We start from the raw sequence: 13,382 nt of genomic DNA on the forward strand, positions 1-13,382 counted from the left end.
CATTGTCATCTAAATCTTTCAGAGGGCATTAAAAATCATCTTGCTTGATAGCGATAGCCTGAGAGGAGCCAGTTATAGAAAGAAGAGCCCTAAGTAAGAAGTCATACCTTGGTTTCTAGTTCCAGCTTTGTTAAAGTCTAGGTTTGTGACCTTTGACAAACGAGTTTACTTCAAGAGCTGTAGTTCTCTCATTAGTAAAGTAAAGTATAGAAAGTAATGACACCCTGCCAACTGCACTGGATTGTGGTGAGACTAAAATGAGATAACAAAGCTAAGAGCTCTCAGAATGGTACAAATGTGGGGTATTGTTATTAATCCAATTTAAAAAACATGATGCCATGATAGCATTAAAAGAGTGAAAAGTTTGGTGTCATTTGAGTAAAATTGAGGAATGTGTTGTAAGAGCTGGGATGTTTTGTTGTCAAGAGGAAAAAAAATTTGTACCATAAAGCAATAAAGCAGTTTTTTTTCCCACAAAAGAGCAAGTTTCAAGTGAAAAGGAACTATATTTTGAAATGTAACATAAGTTTAAATAAATTAGGGATCATGGGGAACTATGTTAAAAAATATCCATGAAATCATAATTTTCTGGGAGAAGGAAATACAACAGAAAAATTAATAAAGAAAGCATATAATATTCTATCAAATGAAAGACAAAATACTTAGGCAAACCGAATAGTTTAGTATTATATCTTTACAAGATGAATAGTGTAAATCTCCAAATAATTATTAAAAGTGAAAGTTCTTAATTTCTATATAAATATAAAAAATTAAGTGTCCAGGGCAGATTGAAGAAATCTAAGTATGTTAAGTTCAACAAATTGTGAACAATAAGGAACAAAAAATTGAAGGCAAAGAAATTATAGGAACAATATCTGATTTTTTTTGATTTACACTTTGTCTGTTCTCATAGAAGGATCATATATATTTATACACATTCAGTGAAAGTTAACCAAAAGTCATTCTAAAAGTATACTTATTTTTGTCTTAGTTTATGACTCCACACCATGCTTTAGCAGAGGAGTTCTGTTCTGGGGACAAGAAAATCACCTATGCATCATGGTCCTCATCACACCCTTTTCTGTCAGTTACTAGTGAAAATTCCCATCGTCTGAAATCTAAAAGTTCAGTACGTGATATAGGAAGAACTCCAAGTTTCTTTGTTTAGGGGAAAACAAATCAAAATGAAAGAAGTCTCTTCAGCTATAAAAAAGAATACAATAATGTCATGCTTTGCAGCAACATGGATGGACCTAGAGATCATCATTCTAAGTGAACTAAGCCAGAAAGAGAAAGAAAAATACCATATGATACCACTCATATGTGGAATCTGACCAAAAAAAAAAAGAGGACACTAATGAACTCATCTACAAAAAAGAAACAGACTTGCAGACATAGTAAACAATCTTATGGTTACTGGGGGAAAGGGATGGGAAGGGATAAATTTGGGGGTTGAGATATGCAAATGTTAGCCACTATATATGAAAATAGATTAAAAAAATTTCTTCTTATAGCACAGGGAACTACATTCAATATCTTGTAGTACCCTTTAATGAAAAAGAATATAAAAATGAATATATGTATATGCATGCCTGGGACATTGTGCTGTACATGAGAAATTGACACACTGTAACTGACTGTACTTCAATAAAAAAAATCATGATCAAAAAACATAGTCCACACCAGAAACTGACACTGTAAGCTGACTATACTTCAATTAAAAAGAAGAAAAAAAAAAAAGAAAAATGTTACCTTCCATGAAAGGCAGAGGGAAAAATATGAAATTAAAAATTTGTACTTAATTACTGAAAATATACATAAATTTATGAGCTGGGGAATTTAAGTAGACTTGGGAACAGGTGGAGGCAAGACATTCATAAGGTACCTTTTTACCTTTTTTTAGATTTTTGAATCATATTTTAATTTATTACCTATTAAATAACATTACTGTGTGTAATTCCTCTACACATTAATATATAAAAACTTCAATCTCACACCAGACAACATTTCTCTCCTGCCCCATGCTCAGGCCTGCCCCAGGCAGGGACCCTGTAGAAGAGAAGGGAACGATGGATGTCTTCACGTTCCACATTCCGGCCCCTGTCCCACTCTGTCCCACTCACTCTGCTGCTTCTCGTTGTTCAGCACTGTGTGTTGAGGGAGGCAGGAAATAACAGTCAAAGGGTCTTAACAAGATTGGTGGGTTTGTTGTCACCTCTGTGACAAATGCCCAGATGCTAGTTGTTTATTTTTTCCCTCTTAGGGAGCTTTTATGCACCCTTCAGAGACAGCTCACTACACTAAGAGGGCATCTTGAACATTGTATGTTCGCTGATATTTGAGCTGAATTTTCACGATTTCTACCCTGGCTTCTATATCAATAATTACCCTCCGAAGCCTGTTTTTCACCCTCTGAAGTCAATATTCTTTGGTCAATCCCTTTGAAAGACCTCTATTCCACCTGTCTGCTGACTTTGAAAAAACTCAGTACTTATTTGTGCTAAACTCCAGAAGTGCATGACTCTCTCTCCACAGGGTTCCTCTTACCTCTGAATCAGTCTGCCACCTTTATCTTTCCTGAGATGAGAGTCAGGAACTAGTCTCAGCACTCTCTGGACTCCAACAGACCCTGGTCAGATCCCCAAGAGCTGTCACATCATGCTGCCTTGAGTCTTCTGTTAGCTCTAGGGTCCTCAGGACCCCTCCCATGACTTGAGGTCAGGGGTAAGAATTCCCTTAGAGAGGAAAGAGAAAATACACAGCTCTCCCTTTAGGCCAGGATTTCTTAAACTCCATACTATTGACATTTCGGGATGGATAACTCTTTGTTGCGGGGGATTTTCCTGTGCATTGTAAGATGTTTCACAGCATCCCTGGCTTCTACCCACTATATAACAGTAGCATGTCTCCATCAACCAAACCGAGAAAGTCTCCAGAAATTGCCCAGTGACCCGTGGAGAGCAAATCATCTGGCTGAGAGCCACAGTACTGGGCTAACAACTCTCTTCAAAAAAATTCCCATTTTCTAATCTCCTTACAGCTCCGCTAGTTATGAGGCTGGTGATGAGGTTTAGGTGATAATCAAATACACAAATACACATTTGGGACTGCCCCTTAGCAAGCTCTGCACAGAGGGTCTGACAGACACATCTCATGAGACTCTGTGGGCATGTGACACCCATTTGCTCAGAAGGAACTCTGAAATCTTGAGGTAATAGGAAAATTCTTATATCAGTGAAAATATGTATAAGCCTACATTTATCTGTCTCTATTTAAAAATCTGAGCCTAAGGACAATGAGAGTAGGGGGAGAGGAGACTTCAATGTGTTTATTTTATGACTTCATGGATTGAGTATTTGTGATATTCAAGCATTTGGATTAAAATATATATTTGTTAAAGAAAGGATCATAGTCCTTACATGGCTGCACAAAGAACATTTTAAGTTTTAATAAGATTTTGATTTTGATTTCATGACTAAGATATGAAAGGAGGGTTAAAAAAAAAAAAAGACGGGAAAAAAATGGATAGAGCCAAAAAATTTAAAAGGGAGAGGAGGTTAAAACTTACCTTGTTTCATCGATATAAACTGCTTCCAACACAGATGCTGCATATTCAATATTCTTCTTTAAGTCTACAACATTAACATCACCTTTTTCCAGCTGCTTCACCAAGCATCTTAGTCTATTTCAAAAAATGGCCAAAACAGAGAGAAAAATAAAAAGATTTATTATAACTATATGGAAATTAGCTTGCTATTAAATATACACATTGAGTTATATTTTCAATTTATCTTTGCAGGTCATAGAAATATTTTCAGGTATTTTGGGTATAATCAAGATCAGTCTTTGTCTCTTAAACAACAAGCAGAAATTATATTCACCTCTCAATAATATTAGGTCTGTAGGTTGCCAGTTTAGATACCATATTTCAAGGACAATTTTTCTGAAAAGTCAAAACAATATAGATGTTTTCATAAAACTATTCCTAACACTAGAATGTATTGTATGGCTGTTTTGTTTCCTCAGAATTGGCACTAAGAGAATATTTAAAGGATACTCTTTTTTTAACATTTTTTATTGATTTATAATCATTTTACAATGTTGTGGTAAAGGATACTCTTTTGATTACTATTATAGCAATTATTCACTGTGTATAGCAATAAAAACAAACATAAAAGGAAAAAATCTGAGAAAATATAATTAAGATGAGAAAAAATATATGTATGTATGCTTAGTGTTTTTACTGCAATGGTTTTTCATCTGAGGCAAACCTGTAAAATACTTTCTCTTGTTTTTGCCCATAGGATGATGTGTAACAACTGTTTGAGAAATTTTAAAGCATGTGTGGATTCCAAAATTCATACAGAATCAAGGAGCTAGAACAGTCAAAACAAACTTAGCAAAAAGAACAAAGTTAGGGGATTTACCCTACTTCAAGACTTATTTTAAAGCTACAGTAATCAGTACAGTTTATAAATGGCATAATATAGTGTATTATTAGCACCAAAATAGTTCAATAGATCAGTGGAACAGAATATAAAGTCTAAGAATGAGCTGTAATGGAAAAGAATCTGAATATATATATATATATATTCTGAATATATATATATATTCTGAATATATATATATATATATAAAACTGAATCGATATAAACTGAAACCAACATTGTAAATCGACTAAACTTCAATAAAAAATAAGAATTAAAAAAATAAAAACAGACCAACAAATATATAGACAATTTATTTTGGAAAAAGTTGCAAAGATAATTTAAAGAAAAAAAGGATAGATTTTACAACAAATAGTACTGTATCAACAGAAGTTTCTATGTGTAAAAGAAACTTTGATCCATACATGCATCACAGATCTAAATGTGTATCTTCAAACTATAAACTAGAAGAAAATATAGGAGAAAATCTGACAAAATATGTGCAAGCTCTATATACTGAAAACTACAGCTGAAGCAAAATAATAATAAGATATAATCAAACAGCTATTAGAATGACTAAAATTAAAATAACTGATCATACCAAATATTGGCAAATATATAGAGCAATTTAAACTCTCATACACTGCTGCTGGGAATGTAAGTAGGTACAATCACTCTGGAAAACAGTTTCTTAAAAAGTTAAACATGTATCTACCATATGACTCAACCATTCTATTCTTTGGTGGAAAGAAAAATAAACATATGTCCTTAAAAAGACTTCTACATCAATATTCATAGCATCTTTATGTGTAATAGCTCCAAACTGGGAACAACCCAAATGTGTTTATCCACAAGTAAATGGAAAAACAAATGGGCATATCCACCCAAAGAAGTTCCACTCAGCAATAAAAGGAACACACAATTGATACACACAATGACATGAGTGAATCTCAAATAATTATGCTGAATGAAGTAAGACGTGTGCATGCTATATGATTCCATTTATATAAAATTTTAGAAAATGCAAGCTATTCTTGCAGTGGCAGGAAGCAGATCCAGAGGCTGGGAATGAGGAGAGGAAGGAAATTACAAAGGAGCTCAAGGAAATTTTGAGGGTAATGAAAACGTTAATTTTCTTGATTGTAGTAATGGCTTCATAGATGTATACATATGTCCACACTTACCAAATTGTAAATTACAAAATGAAATATGTAATCAATAATTTGAGATTAAAAAGGATATATGTTAAATAGATGCTTCTGTTACATATCTGTTTTTCATCAGTTTAATTAAAATATTTAAAAATTTAATATATACTATCAAAGACATTAAACAAAATCTAAAGCAGCATTAAACTGTTAATGATCTCTCTCCAAAGAGAATGATGCTAATCTTTGATAATTCATAAGACTTTAAAAATCAGCCTGAATATTATGTACTGAACACTCTTTGATGTTCTTAGCTTTTTGGAGGGACTTCCTCAGCATCTAATGAACAGAACACTTGAAAGAAGACAGAAATGAAAATAGAAACACCATCTTTGAAAATAATTGATTGGCTCTGTGATTTAATCAAACAGTTGCAGAAGAAAAACAATTTCTACCTTTGAACAAAGAGTACTGAGCTGTAGAAAATGATTATTTTTTTAATCCAAATATAGAACTGCCAGCTTCCAAATGAAAAAATACTCAATATAAAATGATGTAGTTTTCATAATCTTTACTTCATATACTCTGTTTACTTTCTAAGATACCACTGCATGATCCTATCTTGCAAGAGGACCACCTACATAACTAAGAATATTCTCATACTGAAAAATCCTGTGTGTCTATTCATGTCTTCATTAATTCCAAGCTAAAAATTCCCAGGATATCTCTAATGTTACAGAGCATGAATGGTATATACATTAATAATTTAAATTTAAAAGAAAATTGATAATCATGTTCCTATCAATGTCCCCATTTTTGACCTAACTGAAATACAAAAGTGAGAAGGATATGGTGTTAAGAATGCCATTCGACAAAGGAGGCAAGAATATACAATGGAATAAAGACAGTATCTTCAGCAAGTGGTGTTGGGAAAACTGGACAGCAGCATGTAAAGCAATGAAGCTAGAACACTCCCTTACACCATACACAAAAATAAACTCAAAATGGATCAAAGACTTAAACATAAGACAACATACAATAAACCTCCTAGAAGAAAATATAGGCAAAACATTATCTGACATACATCTCAAAAATGTTCTCCTAAAACAGTCTACTCAAGCAATAGAAATAAAAGCAAGAATAAACAAATGGGACCTAATGAAACTTACAAGCTTCTGCAGAGCAAAGGAAACCATAAGTAAAACAGAAAGACAACCTATGGAATGGGAGAAAATTTTTGCAGATGAAACCGACAAAGGCTTGATCTCCAGAATATATAAGCAGTTCATACGACTTAATAAGAAACAAACAAACAACCCAATCCAAAAATGGGCAAAAGACCTAAACAAGCAATTCTCCAAGGAAGACATGCAAATGATCGATGGGCATGTGAAAAAAATGCTCAATATCACTAATTATCAGAGAAATGCAAATCAAAACTGCAATGAGGTATCACCTCACACCAGTCAGAATGGCCGTCATTCAAAAATCCACAAATGACAAATGCTGGAGAGGCTGTGGAGAAAGGGGAACCCTCCTACACTGCTGGTGGGAATGCAGTTTGGTGCAGCCACTGTGGAAAACAGTGTGGAGATTCCTCAAAAGACTAGGAATAGACTTACCGTATGACCCAGGGATCCCATTCCTGGGCATATATCCAGAAGGAACCCTACTTCAGGATGACACCTGCACCCCAATGTTCACAGCAGCACTATTTACAATAGCCAAGACTTGGAGACAGCCTAAATGTCCATCAATGGATGACTGGATAAAGAAGAGGTGGTATATTTATACAATGGAATACTACTCAGCCATAAAAACCGACAACATAATGCCATTTGCAGCAACATGGATGCTCCTAGAGAATGTCATTCTAAGTGAAGTAATTCAGAAAGAGAAAGAAAAATACCATATGAGATCGCTCATATGTGGAATCTAAAGAAAAACAAAAACAAAAACAAACAAACAAAGCATAAATACAAAACAGAAACAGACTCATAGACATAGAATACAAACTTGTGGTTGCCAAGGGGGCGGAGGGTGGGAAGGGATAGATGGGATTTCAAAATTGTAGAATAGATAAACAAGATTATACTGTATAGCACAGGGAAATACACACAAGATGTTATGGTAGTTAACAGAGAAAAAAATGTGACAATGAATATACATATGTTCATGTGCAACTGAAAAATTATGCTCTACACTGGAATTTGACACAATATTGTAAAATGATTATAAATCAATAAAAAATGTTTAAAAAACAAGAAGCAGAAGAGGTAAATCTAAAGTAATATCTATAGCAGATGTTAAAACTGACATTAAAATATGGCCATACACAGGAGTGCACAAAAACACACAAATAGGGACTGTCAGAACAAAAAGCCACAACATCATTTTCAGTAAGTCCTACTTGCCTATAATTTGAACATGATAAAAATGATAAGAAGCCATTAAATAATGAAATGGTTTTGTTTACTTTGCAGGTCAATGCTTAGGAAATTAAATCCTCATCTTAATCTAAGAAGAAAGGTTTAAAATCTTTTTAAGATACTTTTTTTTTACATAGGCAAATATAATTGAAAGCTCCTTGATACCTTTATTTTATAGAATAAATAATTTCCAAAACAAATGGTATCATTGAAACAATGGAAATAATTGTATGGCAAATATTATTGTCTTTTAAAATACATTTACATTCTATGTTTAAAGAAGCAAAACAATCCCACTGAAGTGGAGAATATACAATGGAGAAGTATGTTTTTAGTACAAAGAAATATATAATTATTTTCTCTCTTCTCCTAAAATCACAATTTAGGTTAACTATCACTTTACTTCTAGAGTATACCTTTTATTACAGAAATGGGCATTGCATAATTCCCCCTTCCAAAAAACATTACATACTTAAATAAATATGTGATTAAATATCTATTTAAGTACATGAATACATAATACATTCAAATATATTTATAAAGTATATAAATATATTTATTCATAACATTGTTTCAGAGAGGAAATATTTTTATGTATTATATATATACATTTAAATCTATGTGTTCTGATGAAGAAAAAGTAGTGACCTTCACCTACTAGTATTTATTTAAACCAGGGAAGAAAGGTTAGGAATAGGGTGTACACATAGCAGACCCACTGAAGAACAGTTTTACATTTTATGTCATTCTCTTGGACCTTGGAAAACACACATTTAGCACTGAGCTCAGGTGGTCCCTCTGAGTTAAATATCTTTCACTTGTCCATCCAGAGCCACTCGCCTGGGCTCTCCTCTGCTCTTTACCCTGAGGGAGAGAATGCAGATACTACATCAGGCTTCTGATTTCAAATCGGCATCAGCAGGAGATAGGAGGAAGGGAGCAGTGAAGGCGGTGTGTTATTCTTCTTCTCCCTGGAGTGTCACCTCCACAGGAAGTCATTTACCAGACAGCCCTCTCGACAGTTTTTTCTCAGCACCTCTCTTTCTCTCTTCCTTTCAAGGTGCAACACATCCTGGGAGCCCCATGCTATTAGCCCAGAGGTGTTACATTATCCTGGTAGTTTCCTACACTCGTCTACCTACTATAAATACTCCTTTTATTAACTGCTCCTTAAATTGCCCATTTCAGCTGTGCCATCTTTTTTGCCTAACTTGTACCTACAATGCCATTCCTCCATACCAGAGACTTTCAGCACAATCCTATGGGGGATGTCGGAAAGACTGTAAGGCTTTCGAGTCAGAAGAGCTCCTTGAATTCACATTTACCTTTTTTCTGATATTTGTGGAGAGGAGCAACACGCTGAATGAAGAGCTATTTGCAGTTTTCTGTAGCGGTCAGCATTAGAGTGAGCTCTGCGCATGAAAACTGCACAAAATGCTGAGGATCAGCTGCTTCATAGGAAACACGAGAGCCACGAGACCTGAATTGTCAATTTCACATGAGAGGAGCCTGACTCTGGAAAGGAGTGTTTATGGAGGATGGCTAATGCTAGCTGGGTCACAGAATGTGTGGTATAATTTTTAAATTTAAAGAAAAGAAATAGACAAGAGGAGATTTGTGGTTTTCACTTAGGTCTGATGGGTTAAAAAAATGCATTTATCACTGTTCACTCCTGAAATGTCATTAACATAACATAACCAGACTGAAAAGGTAAAATAACTACAAGGAGAAAGAACAAAACAGAAGATCATATAGCAGAGAAAAGCTTACAACACATTTTTGGAAAAATTAAGTAGTGAGATATAGTAACTGAGTCAGCTGATACTAAGAAAGAGAAACAATCCAAAGAGCTTTCAAAGGGTGATTACTAAGAGATGGGAGGCAATCCCCACAGAACCACAGAGAAGCTCAGGAGGTAGGGACACCAAAGATCTTATAATTTAAGGATCTGTCTTTAGGCTCAAAACAAAAGAGTGAAAATTTTTAGAGTTTTCACATTCCTTTCTCTACCCCAGGTAGCTGGACACTATCCTTTGCTATAGCAGCCTTGAAAGGAGGCAGGATTGCCAGATTGAAAATAGGAGGATTAAATAAAAGTCAGCACGCTGAGTGATGATACCACAAGTTCCTTTCTCCCATGTATTTACAGAATAGAGATTGGGGGATTCAGTGAAGGCATGACTGAAAAGCCCCAGAGAAATAAAATTTTGGGCACAAACAGTTCATAATTCCTCACCCTTTGGTGAAGTCTAGCAGGTGACAAACCCCACCTGTGACAAAGAGATTCTGATCACTTTTCAAAGCCACACTCTTTAATATTGATGGCCTGTGGCCAGTAAGTAAGCAAAAAGGAAAATCTCAAACATGAAAGACATAGACATATCTAAACAAAATAAAGAAACTTAGAGGAAACAGAAACAATACAGAGACCAAAGGAAAACATTAAAAAAAAAAAGCAAACCTGACCACAACGAGGTATCACCTCACACCTGTCAGAATGGCTATTATCAAAAAGACAACAAATAATAAATGTTGATGAGGATGTGGAAAAAAAGGGAACTCTAGTTCACTGTTGATGGGAATGTAAATTGGTTCAGCCATTATGGAAAACAATATAGAATTTCCTCAAAAAATTAAAAATAGGACTGCTGTATAATCCAACAATTCCACTCCTGGGTATTTATTAGAAGAAAATGAAAACACTAATTCGAAAAGATATATGAACCTCTGTTCATAGCAGCATTGTTTACAATAGTCAATATATGGAAGTAACCTAAATGCCCAACAAAAGATGAATGGATAAAGAAGATATGATATACATATGCCGTAGAATATTACTCAGCCATAAAAAGGAATGAAATTTTATCATCTGCAACAACAACATGGATGAACCTGAAGGGCATTATGTTCAGTGAAATAAACTGGACAGAGAAGGACACTGTGTTTTCATCTATATGTGGAATCTAAAAAATAAGACAATGAATGAATATAATAAAACAGAAACAGACTCATAGATACAGAGAACAAACTACTGGTTACTAGACAGAAGAAGGGGGATTAAGAGATACAAACCACTAGGTATAAAGTAAATAAAATACAAGAATATACTGTACATACAGTACAGAGAAAATAAAAATTATAATAACTTTAAATGGTGTATAATCTATACAATATTGAATTACTATATAATAAATCTGAGACTAATACAACATTGCAAATCAACTATACTTAAATTAAAGAAAACTTAGAAAAGCAAGGGAAGAGATTCATCCATGAACCAAGAACATGATGCTACTTTTAAAAAACAGAATAAATGGAAAGAGCTCTTGGAAATTAACACTGATGATTTACATAAAAATGTCAACAAAAGGGGTAGAGGATAAAGTCAATATCACATAAAGTGGACACAAAGATAGCAAAATGGATAACTGAATAATAATAGAAAATTAGAGGGCCAGTCTAAGAAAGCTGATATCTAGTTAAATAAAATTCTAGACATTGGGAATGGAGAGAACTCTCAAAGGAAAAGCCAACTTTCTAGAATGAAAAATCTCCATTTTAAAAGGGCCCACCAGGGTCAATTTCATGGACATGCACCCTGTTACTCACATAGGACCTTCGAAGTTCTTAGAAGGAACCCCATCTTTGGTTTAGTGCTCTGCTGTCACCAGCCTGAAATTCCTAATAATTTTTGAACAAGAAACCCCACATTTTCATTTTGCACTGAGTCCTGTACATTATGTAGCTGGTCCTGGGGTCACTACAATTCTGTACTCAACCAAAATCTCAATCAAGTTTGAAAAAAGAATAAAGATATTTTAAGATATTCAATAAGTGTAAAAATTTGATTTTCCATGCCTTCTATTTCAGGAAGCCACTGGGAGATGTGTTTGATCAAACCAAAAACATAGCAGAAATTTTAATACAGATAAGTAAAGAAGGGAAGCCTCCAAAGAAGAGATGTGTGCCCATCCTAGGAATTAACTAGTCTAGATTGACTTGGGAGTATAGAGGAAATGAAGTTGGAGGGAAGTCTCTAGGGGAAAAAATGGAACTGATGAACAATGGAGCTGATAGGATATTTGGAACTTTGTTTTTACAGATCAGTTGAGCATAAAATTAAAAAATATACATGAAAAATACAATGATTATGAAATCCAGGAGAAAGAAAAAAACTATACAACATAGAAAAGTCATTTGATTTATGCTATTTGATTGACGAATGAATAGTATTTACAAATCACACTTCTATGAAAACAGTAATGACAAAAACAAAATAAGGTACAACTATTTTGAGAAGATGAAGGTAGGGAAGTTGGTGAAATTAATATATGAGAGATATTTCCTCTATTATTACAGATGCCAATTGGTAAAGTCTGAAATTAATAAATCAAAAAAGAGTAAAAAAGCATATTATTTGGAAGTATGCTAAAGAACAAAGAATTAAAATGAACTAAGCCATTGAGATTATTTACTTCTGGGAAACTGAAGTTTTTTGATAATAAAAAAAGAATTTTTATGGCATAATCCCCTATTAAAGTAGAATGTTCAATAAATTGCTCATAAGACAAGTGACATAGAAGTCAGGTCCTTTATTTGGTAGTTTTGGAATCACTGACCATGGCAAATTTAAATGACTTAAAAATAACAAGGTGTCAAAATTCATCTTGAATTGGAAGCAAAGAAAGACTAAAAGGATACCAGATATTCCAACCATGAGTTGATGGTTATGTTGAATTCCAGTCGTTCTAGCCTCTTTTAGACACACAATGAAGCCAAAGGAAAAAAAAATTACACATAATTAAATATGCACCTCTTCATTACATGTTCTAGGCTCATGGACTAAACTGACTGAAAACAGGCACTTTGTTTCAGATTTGAGATAGACACAGAAGAGGAAATATATATGTGAAAAAGAGAAAAGGACACATGGAGAAATAGTATAAAATATGAGAGTAGAGTGAACTATGATGGCTGAATTTATTATTATTATTATTATTATTTTTTTGCAAAATCAGAGAACAGGGTAAAGTATGTTGGGCAGTGCTACAAAAGTCAAATTAGAATGTGGTTTAGAAAGAATTAAAGTGAGTAGACAAGAGGTTGGGCGTGAGAGGAGCACTATGTGTCTGGGTGGCTCCTGAAGCAATAAGGGGCTGGAAAGTAGCAAAGTCTATTTCTGTATTGGTGGAGTAAAGCAACTTGAGCACCAGTTCCACCAAAAATAACAAAGGAATGTTTAAAAGTGGGCTTGGGACATTTACTCTTAATTAATGCAGTGCTTGTACCAACAGAATGTAGCAGAGAAGGAAAATCATACTAAAATAGATCTTTAAAGAAATATGCATACAAAAATATAAAACTATGGAAAGAAAAGT

The 13,382-nt window shown here is 34.0% G+C and overlaps 1 protein-coding gene across 13 annotated transcripts in view; it reads right to left on the reverse strand.

The window, feature by feature from the left end:
* Positions 1–13,382, reverse strand: part of PDE1A (phosphodiesterase 1A) — a 323,372-nt gene that overhangs the window by 109,256 nt on the left and 200,734 nt on the right. For all 13 annotated transcript variants that reach the window (XR_012072711.1, XR_012072712.1, XR_012072710.1 and 10 more), the window contains one exon: positions 3,569–3,682. Coding sequence is in view for 3 of the 13 variants with exons in the window: in XM_072961261.1 (XP_072817362.1) it covers positions 3,569–3,682 (114 nt within the window). In the remaining 10 variants the exon portion in view is untranslated. The remainder of the gene's footprint in view (positions 1–3,568; positions 3,683–13,382) is intronic.

This window comes from Vicugna pacos, chromosome 5 (assembly GCF_048564905.1).
Source record: "Vicugna pacos chromosome 5, VicPac4, whole genome shotgun sequence".
Taxonomy (NCBI): Eukaryota; Metazoa; Chordata; class Mammalia; order Artiodactyla; family Camelidae; genus Vicugna; species Vicugna pacos.